This window comes from Crinia signifera, chromosome 5 (assembly GCF_055691185.1).
Source record: "Crinia signifera chromosome 5, ASM5569118v1, whole genome shotgun sequence".
NCBI lineage: Eukaryota > Metazoa > Chordata > Amphibia > Anura > Myobatrachidae > Crinia > Crinia signifera.
In genome coordinates, this window is record NC_139221.1 from 29,430,717 (window position 1) to 29,449,762 (window position 19,046).

At 48.0% G+C, this 19,046-nt stretch overlaps 1 protein-coding gene across 2 annotated transcripts in view; it reads right to left on the minus strand.

Annotated features, from left to right (window-relative positions):
- Nucleotides 1–14,141: 14,141 nt before the first annotated feature.
- The window catches only part of ZFPM2 (zinc finger protein, FOG family member 2), a 345,016-nt gene continuing 340,111 nt past the window's right edge, over nt 14,142–19,046 (minus strand). For both annotated transcript variants that reach the window (XM_083186879.1, XM_083186880.1), the window contains one exon: nt 14,142–18,728. In XM_083186879.1, coding sequence (XP_083043005.1) covers nt 16,243–18,728 — 2,486 coding nt within the window. In that variant the 3' untranslated portion in view covers nt 14,142–16,242. The remainder of the gene's footprint in view (nt 18,729–19,046) is intronic.

A 19,046-nucleotide genomic window follows, 5' to 3' on the forward strand; every position in this document is an offset into this window, starting at 1 on the left:
GTAGTCCGCGCTGGTGTAGATGTTGTTAACCAGGGGTTTTAACATGCACGGTGTCCGCCAAATAAAAAATGACCAATTGGGATGAACAACGGAAATAGTGTCCAGGTATGACAGAGTGTCACAGTTGTGTCCAGAGGTGGGGGGCAATCACCTAACGCGTTTCACTGCGTCCTGCAGCTTTATCAAAGGTGTGGTTATCAACCTTGGTGATTGAGACAATCACATCAGTCTCTCACCCCAACAACAAAAGGTCTGGTTCACATCAAGCGGCTACCTCGAGCGGCACCAAACATTACCGCAAACATCGAGAGGACCCCCAGTATCATCCACATTCAAGGGATCCACCACTCACTGTTGGTAACGTGCACTTACCTGTTATTTTTCCAAAAAGTGTCGACACAGTACATTCTCTTGTGTCCATTGAGGCGGGACTTTTCTTCGTATTTATTTGCATTTTTACATTTATTCCAGTTTACTTTTATCTCCCCCCCTTCATTCATTATGTCATTATAAATTGATTTTATTTGTGTATTGTATTTACATGTGTTTTTAAAGAAACAGTAAAAATTGTTATACCTTTTCAAATTTCTGGTATTATTTCATTGACTTGAGCGCTGCTTGACTCACCTAGTGTGAGTCTTCCCGTCTTTTCTGTATTCTCGAGTGGGGAGTGACTACCCCCACAACCAAGCAGCTGCTCTAATCGGAGAACCAGCCCATTGCAAGGCGCCTGACTATTCCTAGTGAATACAATGGTGTTATAAACCACCAAAGGTACCTGAGCTGCTGGCACTTTAAGTACCAAGTTGTTAGGATCTGACTTTGTAGGGATTAGCCAATCAGGGTGTACTGTAGGGTGGAGCTGTCTATGCTTATGAACTTCCTCTATGATCCAGCTTTCCCCTCCCTCCCATCCCTATTTTTCTTCTTTACAGGCGGCGGTAAAGAACGATCTTGTATATTTGAAATCATCTGAGGATAGTGGGGTGCGCTCTCCCGGCATTTGATATGTCGTCAGCACATGCCCCTTTGACAGGGGATGGCTGCACCACCCGGACGGGTGGGTGTGTTTGGGAGAGTTGAACACCAGCGATGTTTGAATGGTGTGTGTGATCTTTACCCCCTCCTTTCTATGACCGTTCTTTAGGGCCGCCTACCACTTAATAGTTAGAGATATTTAAATGTCAATTAATAAATTTGACAATATATTTTAAACGCCAGCAGTTGTGTCTGTCTCGTTATTTTTAGTGTTAAGTTTAGTTATAAGTTAAATCAGTTTTGTTAAAGTGTGCGGCAAAAAGGTTGCCGATGGTGAGTTTATATTTATATTGGTCTGTTTCACTTCCATTGCCAATTATGATTTATCTTGTCCTATTCATACTTCAGTCTCGTCTGGGTCCATAAATAACCATAGCCATGGAACTGGGAGTAGTGAAAACTTCTGCCAACATATTTTCAGTCACAGTAAAATGACATCACTTGTTGACACACAGTGGGGGAGATGTACAGTATTATACATCTATAGCTATAGCACTTCCTGCTTCACCTCATTCACCCCCCCCCCCCCACACACACACACACACACACCTGCCGATCCCCACCAGAGAGAACAGCTGTGTCTCCCTGCCTCATAACTCCAGTTTGCATGTACGAGATCTCACTAATCGCGTTAGATCTTGGATATAGCCTGGAGCCGGAAACCGCCACAGCCAGGAACAGTTTTGCTGTGGAGATAAGGCAACAACACCTGCAGCTGATTGCCCTGTAAATCAGCGTGCTAGACTAGACAATGGTGCCTGTCATTCAGCATACACTGCTGGTGTAATACATGGGGGAGGGAGCTGTATCCGCTCTCATAACACTGATACCCCCCCCCCCCCTTACAGTATCTCTCATTCATACATCCATACCTCCCAACTGTCACGATTACAGCGGGACAGTCCCGATTTTCGGGTCCTGTCCCGCTGTCCCACCCACGGCAGGAATTGTCCCGCTGCGGGGGGTGGCAGTTGGGAGACCCCAAAAATCTAATAGAATAGACGCTGTGCGCATGCACACAGCGTCTATTCTCGTATGAAAATGAGGTTGCGGCTAATTAGCATAAGCTGCAATCTCATTTGCATACGCCCCACCCCCTTTTCGGACGAGTGTCCCTATTTCATCAAAACAGAAGTTGGGATGTATGTACATCTACCCAGGTGTGTCATGTGATCCTGCCACAGGGAAGATACACGCAATTTTAGGAGGTACGGTGTGATCTACTGGCCTAATGAAAGATGAAGGTTTACAGAATATAGTTTATAAGGTTCCAAAAAAAAGGCCATAGGCTTCTATCGGTAACACCAGCCAAAGATGGCATTACCCACTGGGACCAAGCAGTACAGTATAAACCAAGCTCCAGAATAAGATCTATATAGTGGCTGAACTTGCGAGTCTGGGGGACCAGGTGCAAAAGTATAATTTGGGCGCCACACCAGGGGTACAAGCTGCTGGTCTGGACAGCAGTGGATCCCTTAGTCCTCAGGTTCAATTGTAGTTCTGGTAGTTCTGCCTATGAAAATCCCTAAAACTGATTTTGATTTGGGGGGTTATAGCCCGCATTTTAGGATTTAGTACATCCCACCCTGTGTGGGATTACATGTCTCACCAATAAGTTTACCAATAATAAAAATGTCTATGAAAACCTCCTTCTGACAAATAAGAGAATACAGAAGTCAAGAGTTCCCAAGAAGTGACCCTAACTTGGGCAGGGGGGGATGTAGCACTGTGCTGCTGGGGGCCCGGACTGTAGGTTGTCGGCCCCAACAGTTTTACTGGCAGCCCTGAACTTGGGGCTCATCTTCCTCTCCCGCCGCTCTACCTCCGCCTCCCCCCTCTGTTTATCTCTTCACTGGCTCCCCATTCCTTTCCGAGTTCTCTTTAAACTCCTCACCACCACCTACAAGGCTCTCTCCTCTTCCACAGCTCCCTACCTCTCTTCACTGATCTCTATCCACACTCCCTCCCGTCCTCTTCGCTCCATCGCTGACCGCCGACTGACCTCTCACCTAATCACCTCCTCCCACTCCCGTGTCCAAGATTTCTCTCGCGCTGCCCCCCTGCACTGGAACAACCTCCCGCCACCCATCAGGCTATCTGATTCCCTTACCTCCTTCAAGCGCTCCCTCAAAACCCACTTTTTTCGACTAGCCTATCCCTCCTCCTAACCTCTTTTGATCCTCCTATCCTGCCTCCGTTCCCCTCCGTTCCTACTTATCCTAATGTATTTCGTTCGTCCACCCACCTATTTTTAGTATGTTAACTCTTATGAGCAGGGCCCTCCTTCCTCACGTACTCACCCTACCTCATTACCTCACCTGTGCTCCTGTCCTGTTCTTCCCTTCCTCTACTTCATCTTCTTGACACCTACTTCTGAACTGATGCTGATTTTAGTTCTACCAGCTATACCCCTATTTATACTGTATCTTTCTACACACCCTGTACGTTACCTTGTAATTTGTTTTTTTTGTTTGCTATGTACGGCGCTGCGGACACTTTGCGGCGCCTTATAAATAAACGTACTACTACTACTACTACTACTACAAAATGTCATCACCTATACAATAGATAACAAAGTTTGTGCATCTCTAGAACAGAACAACAGGAGCAGACCGCTATGCTAAGGACTACAGCAGTAAAATTGCTACTGAAGTGGGTGCCATTAGCATATTATTACCTGAACACCTGTTATTTATATCAATACTTGTCATTGACTAAAACTATTTTCTATCGCACCCGATTATCATCATGCAACAGCCAAAAGTGCAATATGTAGATTTTCGCCACATTGCACATGTGAATCCTATAGAAACGAGGCAGATGCAGTTTACACTCGATATAATAACTTTGACAGAACTGCCGGAGAATGGAAAGGTTGAAGAGTATAATGTACGTAGGTGGGGTGTAAATGTAGATCAATATGCAGATGGAGGGTGGCCAGTGATCCAGCCCCTTACAGCTGTTTGTACCGCGGAGCTGTTTATTCTTCCCTCGGTGTCATTTATTATTCTGTCATTATTAGAGAGAACATAATAACAGGTAAGGGAACGGTAGCATGATTTTAAAAATAAATGGTAATGAATAGATGTAGATGCGACTTTTTAATGCGCCAGAGGCCGTCCGGGAAGAGTATTTAAACCTCGGAGATGGTGCCTACAAATAAGCATCTAAACAGAAAGGGTCACAGCTGTACACAGGAAATAATGATGCACTTTACAGAAAAGCAGCAATAGAATAAAATCATCATTATTATTTTTTTTTTTTTTAGATTTTCCTGCTTCCTGGTTATGAAATATTTTGAGAATGGAACCAAAGAGGGCAATTCAAAACTGATCGCTCACGTACGAATTCGGTACACTGGCTGATGTTTGGGGTTTGCGCATGTGCAAACCCTCACAGCGAAAGCCTACAGCGAGATACGTATTCGCCAGGAAGTCCGCTCACTGATGGGCGGGTAGGGGGTGGACCCAGGGGACCCTTTACCTGCTCGCTGGGCAGCTAATATTTGCTGGATCAGGTCTGAATCAGGCCCCAAGTTCAGGGCGGCCAGTAAAACTGTTGGGGCCGACAACCTACAGTCCGGGCCCCCAGCAGCACAGTGCTACATCCCCCCCTGCCCAAGTTAGGGTCACTTCTTGGGAACTCTTGACTTCTGTATTCTCTTATTTGTCAGAAGGAGGTTTTCATAGACTTTTTGAAATGATTTTACCTTGTATATTGTATTCGGTACTTGTGTATTATCACGGCGCCACCTTACGCTACGCTGGCAGCGTAGCCCAATGGCAGCCTAGCGTAGTCAGCGTAGTGTCCCCGTCAGGCAGCGTAGTCACCGTACTGTCCCCACGAGCTGTAGCTCTGTCCCCGGAAAGCCTAGTGAGCGCCTCTCACACATCGCTGGTAACTGCCAGATCCCCTGCACTGGCGGACGCCGCGGAGAGGCGATCAAGTGGGTGCCGGCCGAGAGGTGATCCATCTGCCTGAGACGCACGAGCGTCTCATACGCTTGTGCGTCTCAGTAATTCTTGCGGCAGGGTATGGTGACCCTGCCCGTGTCCGCTTCAGGGAGACGGACAGGGTTAGGGGTTCGGTAGCGCGTGCGTCTCGTGCACAAAGGGGGTGTGGTGCGCAAGTGTGTTTCATGCACAATAAAGGACGCATTTGCCAGTGTTCCATGTTACATACTGGCAAATACCTCCATTTCAAACCCCCACTATCCACTCCAGCCTGAAGTGTGGCAAGCGCACCGAGCCCCACAAGGGGACTGGGTACGTGTCCTTCCGACCTGCTCATGCCCCCAATAATAACTTTGGCATGGAGTTGAGTGTGGCAAGCCCTGCGATGGGATACGGAATACACGTCAAGTAATATGTGCCCCCTCACGCGGCTCACTGCGCTCATCACACTTTATAAAATCTACTCCACGCCGACGTGTATAGTGGGCATATGAACAGTTCGTGAGGACGCCGTAGCTCCTGCTAGCCGCAAACGTACTGACTACACTGGCTGCGGGAACAGGACGCTGACTACACTAACTACGCTGGCAGCGGGAACACAGCGCTGATACTGACAGGGACGCTGACTACGCTGGCTGCGGGAACACGATGCTGATACTGACAGGGACGCTACGCTGTCTACGTAACTGGCGCCGTGATAATACACAAGCACCTTGTATTATATATTTCAGCTACTTCTTTCTGACCGATGGGAATGGGTCGGATTTAGAATGGGCCTGCATCAGAAGCGGATGAATATCCTATCGTTCCCATATTCAGTGGATCTGCAAAAACCGACCCATCTCCAGTCCATGTACCATGCCAAACCATCAGACACACTATAGATAGGCCAACCTTGTGGGAGCTCAGAATATCCATAGGAAGTGAGCATACAGAGGCATTGCCACTGGGTACTCAGACATAGTCGCAGGGTAAGACCCCCCCTAAAATGGTTGCTACATACAATCAAGTTGAGGGTACGGGACCCCTCAGGCCAGTACACGCCAACCGCTGCAAAACCTTCCTGAGAGGTTTAAATGTTAAAGTGTTATGGTGGGTACACACAGTGAGATTTCCACTAGTTTTCTGTTAGATTTTGTTTACAGAAACAAAATCGACTCTAAATTGAATAGCAAATCCAATGGGCATCGAATGGTTTTTCAGCATTCGATGTACATTCAATCCAGTGAGTGCTCCCATGACCCAGATCGAATAGAAAGTGAAATCTCACTTTGTGTACGCACCATTAGATTAATAATATGTAGAAGCCATGCATGTAGAGTGTTAAATAGGTGGGGTAATAATTGGCATCACGGACGGTGTAAGGGTTAGCAATACTACCTCCCAGGTGTGAAGTCCCTTAAGTGGGTCGTAGCTAAAAAAGGGGTGGGCCACATGGGGAGGAGATACAGCAGGGTGCAGGGCTGGAGCATGATACTGCAGTGACAATACTGGCTGCAGGGCTGGAGCAGGGTACCGTAGCGATGCCTAGGGCAGGATATTGCAGAGGTGATAATGGCTGCATGGCGTGTACATAGGGTAGGGTACTACAACAATACTAGCTGCATGTTGTGTGTGTGGAGTTGGGTACTGCACTGGCGATACTGGCTGCAGGTCCAGTTACAGGCACCCCATGTGCCAGATGCAGTTGCTAAGGGGCACAGTTCGCACACCCTTAGCTTCCCTGTTAGTTTCACTGCTGTGTGTTGCGCTTAGATATATGTTTTTGCCCTGATTTAAACACTGGAGGATTCTGTGTTCCCAGCTGTGACCTTGGTGGTATTGGTCGCAGGAGCAATGTGACTGGAGAACTGGTAACAGTAGGATTGAGTCTGGGAGGTATCCGGTCAGGGAGTACTGATGGCCTGGGAGCCCCTGGGTGATGTGGCTTGGCAGCCAGTAGGGGAGGCGGCTTGGCAGCCAGTAGGGGAGGCGGTCTGGCAGACGGAAGGGGAGGCTGCCTGGCTGTCGGTAAGGGATGTAGTCTGGCAGCCGGTAGGGGAGGCAGCCTGGCTGGCTGTAGGGGAGGCGACCTGGCTGTCGGTAGAGGATGCAGTCTGACTGTAGTGTGACTGTAACCAGGAACAGGAAGTGCAGAGTCTGCAAGGGGGCATAGCCTATAAATTGCGTTATTTTGTGCAAGGCCACGCCCCGGTTTCACCGCTCTGGAGGCCTGACCAGCGGCCCTGTAAGCTGCTGGCCAGCCCCCATCCTCTCTTCTTCGGGAATAAATGATGTGCGCATGCGCACAGCGTCTATTCACTGGTTTGCATGGGGGACACCCAACTGCCCGCCGCGGGACACTGCCGGCCTTGGTAGGGATGCGGAAACGTCCCCAAAAACTGTGTCATTCCCGTGGTATGCGGGACAGTTGGGAGGTATGCCCTGGTCCTCTGTGTTTAGCTGTCTTGTGGGTTGAGATGCTGGGGATACAGGATACACAGAAGAATGTATACTGGATGACTTGAGAGAGATGATATTCGATGGTGAAGTTTATTGGTCAGGGAACCGATGGTGATGGGTTTTAGTGTACTGGTATCGGGCTGGCAACCGAGGTAGATATTACCTCTGGAAGCCTGTGAGCACTAGAGCTGCACCTTGGGAGTAAATAGGTGACATGGCCTGGGAGCAGAGTTTGGTACTTCAGCCTGGGAGCCGGGGATGCTGGTACACCGGTCTGGGAACCAATGGGAACAAACGGTCTTGGAATCGATAATGACAATCAGTCTGAGCACCAGTCTGGCCTAGGAGCCTCTGCTGGGGATAACCTGGACCAAGCACAGACTTGTTCAGGTGGAAAGCTGGAGATGATATTAGCTTGAAGAGAATCTGGTATATGGAGAGTTAACCAGGGAACTGGTTAGCAGCAGATCACAGGTGCTCAGGTAACACTGGAAGCAATAAGCTGGAATAAGCCTGGAGCCTTGGACCATTGACTCTGGTGACAACTCAGGGAACAGACTAGTTAATCAAGGCAATTTGATAGTGCTGGGGGCCTGACTTATTTCCCCCATGATTGTCTGTTATTAACTGCAAGTCGCAGCATGAAGCACCTGTGCATACCTTGATCATGTGATCAAGGTCAGAGTGTCAAAGTTTGTAGGTAAGCTATTGGAGCAAACATGTCAACTGATGGTCTTCAACATGGAGAAGCCCAGAATGCAGACAACCTGAGGTAACCTGTGATTACTACTGCAGCCAGGTATCCTCACAGGTGAGTAATCAGCTAGGAATGCGATGATGCAGCAGCAGCATGGACACAGACAAGCCTGGAAACACTTGTTGTCTGAGAAAACAAATGTGAAACAAGTCAGGTTCGTGACACCTGGATAATAAGTTCTGTACTTATATGTCACATATGTCATGTTGTATTGTTACTAAATATATAATTTGTACGGTACAACAGTAACTCTGTGCATGATGATCAGCAGCCAGCTTGCCATGTGGTCGGCCATGTGTTTGTCACGATTTCTCAAATGTTATCACATTAAAAGTGTGTACACATGGAGCAATATGATTGCTGGCAATATATTGATAGCAATATACATTATTGCTCAGCAATCATATTGCTCAGTGTCTCCTTTTCATCAGCGATGAAATGACACTGCCGGGGAAATGCGAAGGGGGACACAGCCAGGGCCAGTGCGGGCGCCGCTCACCTGCACCGGGGGGAGGTGCGGCCGCTGCCAGCAGGCTTCTCCACCCCGTGCTGGCACTGCTCACCCACTCCAACTGGGGGAGGGAGGTGCGCCGCTGACAGCCTGCTCCGGGGATGGGTGTCCGTCGCTAACCTCGTGGTGACCCAGTAGTCACATGTAAAGCTGTTCCGATGGCGGCATTCCAGTTAGTATTTTCCCCACTAGGTTTAGTCCTCATCCCTTCCGCAGCCTAACCCTAAAGTCACCGCAGCCTAACCGTAACCATCAGCATCTTCAGAACATTTCAGGTATTGAAATTATGAACATGTTCAGTGTTGCCACAGCATTTTAATACCGACAACAGCACCTGGAGGGGGATGAAATCAGCCCCACGTTACACAAAGGAGTTCAGAGACATATGGGGCTCTGAATTGGAACCACAGTACGGAATCCCGACGGTCGAAATACCGACGCCGGAATCCCGACCGCCGCAATGCCGGCCTTTGTCCCTCTTTGGGTGTCCACGTCACCCATAGGGCTTTTTCACACTGTCCGGCTCCCGCCGGGCGGCAAAACACCGCACACCTAAAAGCCGTGCCATCTGTGCAGTCACTAATGGGCTGCTATGTTGTGTTTCACACTGGATGGGGACGGCGCGGCCACCGGGTAACAGCCAGATCTTACCACTGCAGCGGGCGGCTGCCGTGCCGTGGCCGTCCAATCCTCCCTTCTCAGTGTGGTGTGGAAGGCAATGGGCGCCTTCACACACCACGGTGCTGCCGGATGATAAAGCCCTCCCCCATGTGACGAGGGGGCAGGGCTAGAGAGATGCAGGCTGGGCTGCCAGTCAAAATGGGTTTGAACCCGCCCCCATGTGACACAACACAACAACACAGAAACACAGTAGGGATGGTCATCGACTATCGATGATTCAAAATCATCGATGGTTTATGGCCGATGTCGAATACTTTTGCCATCAATGGGGGTGAACAGATGGTTTCCCTCCATCGATGGCACAGCAAAACGATGTACACTGAGCATAGCTCCGCCCCCCGACACCTGCGAAGCCTCGCCCCCGTTTTTTGATTGGCACACAAACACAATGGATGACCATCGATATGTAATAATATCGATGGTCATCCATTGTATTGTTTAGCACTATAGATGGTCAGTTGCAGAATTGCCATCGATGGCAACCATCGATGACAATAGCAATGATGGCCATCCCTACAACACAGTGAGAAATGCTGCTGCATTTACTTCATCCAGCTTATTTATAAGCGCATAATTGATCTGGCTAAAAACCGGAGCATGTGAAAGGTCCTGCCATCTGGCAAAAAAATGGACAAAGATTGTCCAGCTTTTTACCGTCCGGTCAAAACCGGAGTGTGTGTGAAACTACCCATAGAGGGAGAATAAAATAGTGTACCGAGTGCAGCGAGGCACCAGGCCCGCTGCATGGCGAGCGCAGTGAGCCCACAAGGGGGGGGGGCGATCCACGTCCCCCCCTTGTTGGCATTGCAGCGGTCAGGATTCCAGTGTCGGTATTTCGACAGTTGGGATTCCGACCGCCGGGATTTCATACTGATCCCGTGAGAAGAATGTTCATCAGCATTGCTTTCAGCTTTGCCTATTTAAATACTGTATACAGACTTTATATTAATTTTATTCAATACTGTATATAGACAAAGGGCCTGATTCAGAGTGAGTTGTAGTTTAGTGAGGAGTCGCTGAACCACTACTACCAGCGCTAGGCTGCGGGTCGGCCACCCGGCACCGGACCGCCTTGCTCAAATTTTGCAGGCACATCGCTAAAGTGTTTACTACACAGGGAAGCACTCAATCATGACCGTCTGCCCCCTGGCTTTGCAGCATAGTTACACAGCCAGGTGCAGGCTGGCCATGTTTCAGGCCACTGCGGCTGTGTGTGATGTCACACAGCCGCCGTGGCCCTCCCCCCAAGTGCTGTCATTAGGGTCCATGCTATTTCGGTTGTTTTCATGCATTGTGATATTCTGAATACAACACAATAAACAGACTCTCTGAAGTGGACCCTTAAAGGCCTATAAGGATCCATTACATGAAAAACATTTTCACTAAAACAAAACTTTTGACAAACTGAATTACTGTAATAAGCAACTCATCGCAGAGTGGTCTGTGAACCGAACACTGTAGATATCATTGTAAAATCCATGTGAGAACAGTTTTTTTCTTTTGATTGTTTGCTTGCTCGTTGAGGGTTTTTGCAATCTTCTGTACCTGCTTCAGCAGCTCCTGCCCTGCTGTGGTTGACAAGGGTAGGTGTATAGTTGGAGACCTGCTCTGGCTGCTGCAGTAGCTTCTGTTCTGCTGTGGTTGGGAAGGTTAGGTGGATAGTTAGAGACCTGCTCTGGTTGCTGCAGCAGTTTCTGCCCTGCTGTGGTTGGGAAGGGAAGGTGGATAGTTGGAGACCTGATCTGGCTGCTGCAGCAGCTTCTGCCCTGCTGTGTTTGGGAAGGGTATGTGGATAGTTAGAGACCTGTTCTGGCTGCTGCAGCAGCTTCTGCCCTGCTGTGGTTGGGAAGGGAAGGTGTATAGTTGGAGACCTGCTCTGGCTGCTGCAGTAGCGTCTGCTCTGCTGTGGTTGGGTAGGGTCGGTGGATAGTTGGAGATCTGCTCTGGCTGCTGCAGCAGTTTCTGCCCTGCTGTGGTTGGGAAGGGAAGGTGGATAGTTGGAGACCTGCTCTGGCTGCTGCAGCAGTTTCTGCCCTGCTGTGGTTGGGAAGGGAAGGTGGATAGTTGGAGACCTGCTTAGCTGCTGCAGCAGCATCTGCTCTTCTGTGGTTGGGAAGGGTAGGTGGATAGTTGGAGACCTGCTTAGCTGCTGCAGCAGCATCTGCTCTTCTGTGGTTGGGAAGGGTAGGTGGATAGTTAGAGACCTGTTATGGCTGCTGCAGCAGCTTCTGCCCTGCTGTGGTTGGCAAGGGTAGGTGGATAGTTGGGAGATTTGCTGTGCCTGCTGCAGCAGCTTCTGCTCTGCTGTGGTTGGGTAGGATAGGTGGATAATTGGAGACCTGCTGTGGCTGCTGCAGCAGCATTTGCCCTGCTGTGGTTGGGAAGGGTAGGTAGATAGTTGGAGACCTGCTCTGGCTGCTGCAGCTGCTTCTGCTCTTCTGTGGTTGGGAAGGGTAGGTGGATAGTTAGAGACCTGTTCTGGCTGCTGCAGCAGTTTCTGCCCTGCTGTGGTTGGGAAGGGAAGGTGGATAGTTAGAGACCTGTTCTGGCTGCTGCAGCAGCTTCTGCCCTGCTGTGGTTGGTAAGGTGTATAGTTGGAGACCTGCTCTGGCTGCTGCAGTAGCTTCTGCTCTGCTGTGGTTGGGTAGGGTAGGTGGATAGTTGGAGACCTGCTCTGGCTGCTGCAGCAGTTTCTGCCCTGGTGGGGTTGGGAAGGGAAGGTGGATAGTTGGAGACCTGCTCTGGCTGCTGCAGTAGCTTCTGCTCTGCTGTGGTTGGGTAGGGTAGGTGGATAGTTGGAGACCTGCTCTGGTTGCTGCAGCAGTTTCTGCCCTGTTGTGGTTGGGAAGGTGGATAGTTGGAGACCTGTTCTGGCTGCTGCAGCAGCTTCTTCCCTGCTGTGGTTGGGAAGGGAAGGTGGATAGTTGGAGACCTGCTCTGGTTGCTGCAGCAGTTTCTGCCCTGCTGTGGTTTGGAAGGATAGGTGGATAGTTAGAGACCTGTTCTGGCTGCTGCAGCTGCTTCTGTCCTGCTGTGTTTGGGAAGGTGTATAGTTGGAGACCTGCTCTGGCTGCTGCAGTAGCTTCTGCTCTGCTGTGGTTGGGTAGGTGGATAGTTGGAGACCTGCTCTGGCTGCTGCAGCAGTTTCTGCCCTGCTGTGGTTGGGAAGGGAAGGTGGATAGTTGGAGACCTGCTCTGGCTGCTGCAGCAGCTTCTGCCCTGCTGTGGTTGGGAAGGGTAGGTGGATAGTTAGAGACCTGTTCTGGCTGCTGCAGCAGCTTATGCCCAGCTGTGGTTGGGAAGGGAAGTTTTATAGTTGGAGACCTGCTCTTGCTGCTGCAGTAGCTTCTGCTCTGCTGTGGTTGGGTAGGGTAGGTGGATAGTTGGAGACCTGCTCTGGCTGCTGCAGCAGTTTCTGCCCTGTTGTGGTTGGGAAGGGAAGGTGAATAGTTGGAGACATGCTCTGGCTGCTGCAGCAGTTTCTGCCCTGCTGTGGTTGGGAAGGGAAGGTGGATAGTTGGAGACATGCTCTGGCTGCTGCAGCAGCTTCTGCCCTGCTGTGGTTGGGAAGGGTAGGTGGATAGTTAGAGACCTGTTCTGGCTGCTGCAGCAGCTTCTGCCCTGCTGTGGTTGGGAAGGTGTATAGTTGGAGACCTGCTCTGGCTGCTGCAGTAGCTTCTGCTCTGCTGTGGTTGGGTAGGGTAGGTGGATAGTTGGAGACCTGCTCTGGCTGCTGCAGCAGTTTCTGCCCTGTTGTGGTTGGGAAGGGAAGGTGGATAGTTGGAGACCTGCTCTGGCTGCTGCAGCAGTTTCTGTCCTGCTGTGGTTGGGAAGGGAAGGTGGATAGTTGGAGACCTGCTCTAGCTGCTGCAGCAGCATCTGCTCTTCTGTGGTTGGGAAGGTTAGGTGGATATTTAGAGACCTGTTCTGGCTGCTGCAGCAGCTTCTGCCCTGCTGCGGTTGGGAAGGGAAGGTGGATAGTTGGAGACCTGCTCTGGCTGCTGCAGCAGTTTCTGCCCTGCTGTGGTTGGGAAGAGAAGGTGGATAGTTGGAGACCTGCTCTATCTGCTGCAGCAGCATCTGCTCTTCTGTGGTTGGGAAGGTTAGGTGGATAGTTAGAGACCTGTTCTGGCTGCTGCAGCAGCTTCTGCCCTGCTGTGGTTGGGAAGGGAAGGTGGATAGTTGGAGACCTGCTCTGGCTGCTGCAGCAGTTTCTGCCCTGCTGTGGTTGGGAAGGGAAGGTGGATAGATAGTTGGAGATCTGTTCTGGCTGCTGCAGCAGCTTGTGCCCTGCTGTGGTTGGCAAGATTAGGTGGAAAGTTGGAGATTTGCTGTGCCTGCTGCAGCAGCTTCTGCTCTGCTGTGGTTGGGTAGGATAGGTGGATAATTGGAGACCTGCTCTGGCTGCTGCAGCAGCGTTTGCCCTGCTGTGGTTGGGAAGGGTATGTGGAACAAGAATTGCATAAGTATAAACTTTTACCCGTCTCTCGGATGGGCCTTAAGACTAGTGAATAACGAGCGCTTTTGAGAATAGTACAATTAAATTTAATGAGACACCCCCCCGCAGTGATGGTCACTCCCCCGCAGTGTTGGTCACCCCTTTCATTGACACAGAAAAGGCTCTTATAAATGTCAGCTCCAGGCCAATCCTGCACTGCCATTAACAGAACTACTCATCGCTTTAAAACATGTCTGTACTGTGCATGAATTTCTCTTCATAGTTTAATGTCCGTTGAATGTAATAAAATTAGCCTGAGACTTTTCCAATGATCCGGAATTTTATTCCATCCATATACATGCATAGTAACAACATTTGTTGAGAAATTTATTTCTATCAGAAGTAGAACTTTATCTCTGTGATCACCAGTCGCAGTATTGTTACACTTATAGGTAATGTAAATATATAATACATATGAATTAGATTCATATTTGCAGCATCATGTTTAGGGTTAAGATTTTAACTGTATGTCTTCAAAGATAAAACTGGCTGATTTTCAGATAATAACTTACAATACTGCGCCCGGTAATATTTGTTCATTCATTATAAAGTATTGCATTTAACAGCAAAGATTTTTTTTAAAAATTCCGACAAATATGCATCAGCAAAAGAAAATACAATTACTATACAAAAAAAAAAATCCATCTTCATACATACAGTTTTCGGATTGAAAAAGTGAACAGGAACAGACCGCTACATACAAATGCAAAGCCTAATTCTAAATTATTGTATCTGCTAAAGTATAGCTGAGATGTAAGAAGCTTCTGATTTATTGGGCTGTAAAGGACTTAACGCTACGCCTAACATCTTACTGCCAGTTACTGATTTTAACAGTGATTGGCCAGAAGTGCGAAACGCGTCGGTTTATACATTATACACCTCTTGACTTTTAGACTGCAGGGAGGAGGGAGGGGGGTAGTTTCATAGGTAGGAAGTGTAAGGAGCATGGTGAAACGCGTGATTTATGCCATTGTGGCTCCTGGATGTAGTTGGCATCCCGACGGATAGTATACCGGTAGCTAAATTACTGTTACCAGAATCCTGACACATGCAAGAATGCCAGTGCCGGAATCCCAACAGCCAAAATCCGAACGCATTCTGGGAAGGGTTAGGGTTAGGCTGCAGGGTGAAGGATTAGGCTCCATGGCTGCAGGAGGGGAGGGTTAGGGTGCAGTGATGGGGGGGGGGGGGGTTGGTTAGAGGGAGGATTAGGGTTGTTTAGTGCCAGCATCAATATTCTGACCACCAGCAACTTTGTTGCCCGTATCCCGTATCCAACCCCCATGGCTCGATATCCAACGAATGGCATCACAATGATTCAATCCACTGTGAAACGCATGATCAATCCAACAAACAACTCCGGGACAGTTGATGTATTCAGGAGGCAAGTCTACCTTTTGGAGTCTGCGGCAGTCCCCCAAAATGTGTGAGTCTCCCAGAAATCCTGGGAGAGTTTGAAAATATGGCATTTCAACAGAAACCAAAGTAGGACTGTGTCAAAATGTGGTAGGAAAGTTCTATAACGTTTTCCTGTTTAATCACTGTTAAAAGCAATTGTGGAAATTATGGAAGTCTACCGCCCCAGTAATGCAGATTGCCAGAACCTAAAATATTTGAACAAATATTCATTTAATAATATGGTACAATAGCATCCAATCAAGTGCTACCTTTGCCCAGGTAAGCACATGCAAAGTTATGCTACGTCGGCAGTCTATCTGTGATGACGTACTGCTTATGTATCATCTTATTACATAATCTTGCCATCATATTGGGTTAAAACTGTTTAAGTTATATTTCAGCAGAGCCATCTACTCCTTCTGCAACCGCATAGAAGAAAGAAAAAGTCAGTATACACAAGTGCTTCTGAAGCTATTCCTAATATGTCCTTTTTTCGGTCATGTTGTGTCTATATTATTTAAAATCTACTATACAGGTGCAAACCATATGTGCTACACAATAACTATACAATAACATTACAAATGACTTTAATATAAAGTTCTTTAAATAAAAAATAACATAACCACAGTTACAGTTGGAACCAACGGTGACTGCTGTGCTGGTGGGAAATGTTTTCCCGCATAGATGGCACAAGAGTCAGCGCTGGGCACAAATGTTTCAACACTGCTGGTAAAATAAATAATAGGATAAAAAAGAATGGCACCAATAATACACTTTTACGCATAACTGTTATGGAACTACATCTCAAATCTTCAAGTCATTTTAAATGAACGGGAATCCTGATTGTCCAGGTGTCAATAAAGCAGCATCGTTTTTTGTTTTTTTTTCCGGTTTGTTTTACTCTGACTGCAGGAAACAAATACAGTATATTACATAATTTACCAAAAGCTCCACGCACAATTGTTCATTTGACATGCTCGGCTGCATGTGACAAACAGTAAAACTTTTTGTGAGTAATAAAGTTTGAAAGATTGTTAAACTGAATATCACACAGACGGCAATACTTCCCGCTAGCCGCAGCTGTACCGGAGCCGTTTAGGCTCTTTGTAACACTCGACACCTGATCCTCTGCAGCCGGGGTTGCCGGAGAAACATTTTCATTGGCTGTCAAAGGTTTGTCAGAAACCCAGGAGGGGGATTTGCATCCGTCTTCTTGAGGAGGATTCTGGGAAATGTTTTCCTGCTGGGAAATTACTGCAGGTCGCTCCTCCTGCTTAAGTCCCCCATTAACTATTACCATGCCCCTGTTTTTTGGCAAAAGCGGGAGTGACTCTTTCTTCAGTATTGAGCATCCATTTGAAGGTATCTGGCTTTTGGGAGATTCGCTTCCTACATTTGTGCTTTGATCTAAATCCGCATTGTGCATTACAAGAGACCCAGAAATATAATCACTTGGCTTGATGCCATAATATGGAGAAAGCTGATCGGCTCCTTTCGCTTTTTTTATTGCTCCTGGGTAAAGGCATTGTGGAAAAAATGCATTTTTGTTTTCCTCTTTCGCAGTGATAAGCTGGGCTGCCTCGCTAAAGACTTTAAGACCTTGAAGAGTAGCTAAGTGGGAGGAGAACAAGTTCCCGTTAGGTGAGGGCTGTTTCGAGGCTCTGTTCTTTTCACACTTGATGGCCTTCCTTTCGAAGTTGGCTTCAGGGCTGCTCCTTTCGCTCTCTGGATTCGGGAACACTTTGCCCTCTAGGTTCCCCATGTCGTTGCGTTGGTTTGCTGTGACGGGGCAGAAGTTTTGCTTATGAGCAAGGTAGTTTTCAACTTTATTAAACCCTATTTTGCATACCGTGCATTCGTGATAGTCCAGGAGCCTCTTCGGAGACGTGGATACCCTATCTGATTGTGTTAAACATTTTTTACTGAGGTCTATAGGCGCGTCCATCTCAAGGGAGGAAATGGTTGAGTGTGAAGGTTCACATTTCACCACTGGAACACATTTACTAATTGAAAGTGATGTTTCCAAATGCTTTGGAACAACTCCTGGAAAGATATCGCACCTGGGGTGATAACAGTCCCCGAGCCCCTCTGTTGAATCTTGACCAGATGTGCATGAGTTGCCAAGATTAGCTACTTGGAGAAAATGTTGTTGAACTAGTTGAGGCCTCTGATCATGCTCAGGAAGACACATCTCGTACATCTTCCTCCTCTTCCTCGTCCGCATAGTTCTCTGCATGGCAGGCACTTTGTTCGAAGCAGATCTTTTTAACGGTGGGTCATGGCGGGTAGCGCAATAGTACTGTTTATGTACCATGAATGTTTCGTGCCTACTAAATGTGATATTACAAGCTTCACAGGTGGTTTTGTTCGGGTCACTGTTGTCTCCGTCCAGCTGAGGCGGTGTAGCGGTTTTTAGCTCGTTGGGTTTTCCGTTCATTTTTTCATCGGTCGAGCTGGCATTTGCCAGCTTCTTCACTTCGGATGCAAACTCTTTGTCCCTTGACTTCATATTTGACCCTAACAAATCTAGAACAGTTCCTGAGTTTATACAGGATGTCTGAAGGAGCTGGTTGTCTGTTTCAGAAGAATGAAGGGGACCATTGAGGAGGTTTACCGGATTCTGAGCATTGGTTGGGCTCACGGCTTCTGGAACTTTCTCAGTGACACCGGGAAAGTCGGTCAACTTGGTTATATGCTGCCACCGGCTGCTGCAGTAGTGCTTCTTATGTACCAAATAATTGTCCAAGTTGTTGAACGTTATATTGCACTCAAAGCAAGTAGCCCCTTTTGGCACCAGGGGACTATAAATGACAGGGGGGTAGCTATTGCTGCCGTGACGTAACCTCCTATGTACCAGTTCAGACATCTTTGCAAGGATTTCGGAGGCTTGGGGAACCACAGTGATATCGTGCGGGAATGCGAACTGTGAAAGGAAGGGTCCCATTGGGAAAGAAGGTCCGATTGTGGGTTGTACTGGAGATGAAGCCAGCCTAGGGCTGGATGGCTCTGATTTGATTTTAGTATACGAAAACACATTTTTGTTGGTTGCCTCCAGCCTCTGGTTGGCCAGGAAGGGGTGCGGCTTCTTTTCACTCTTTTCCAGTTCGCTGTCTGAGCTTGCATCTTTATTCTGCAGAGTCTTTTGGCTCCGTAGAAGTTCATTTTTATTCAGCAGTTCTGGAGTCTGTTGCGCATTTGTCTCGCTGGCACAAGGAGAATGTTCCGTTTCGGCTTCCTGTTGTAGCTTACTTCCAGGGACATGAAGCTCCTGGTGCTGCAGGAGTTCCCTCTGAGTCTGAAAGCCAAAATGGCACTGATTGCATCTGAAGGCAGCTTGAGTAAGATGAGAGAACAGGTGTTTGTGGAAGTTAATCACAGATTCGGCAGTGTAGCTACAAACGGTACATTTCAGACTGGCCCCAGGAGGAAGAAAATCTTCTACTTTAACACCTGCAAAAAAAAAAAGATGTGAATATGTAAATAGAAATAAATTGTGCTAATCTATCTGCAAACTAACTCTAAAAATATTGTACTGCATAAACTCAAATCCCTCCGGCTTTTGGAAAAACGTGTCGCTATTGACTTACTTTTTTTTAAGTGAAAGAATTTGGATGTATTTAATTTTGTAAGTGTATTCCACCTTTAGATTCATGTATTACGTTATTTATATACCATACGCTGTATCATTGATTAAGAACAGGGCACGCACATCACCGTTATTGGGCCGTGGGGAGGTGTGGCACAGGCTGCAACAAATGACATTGGCAG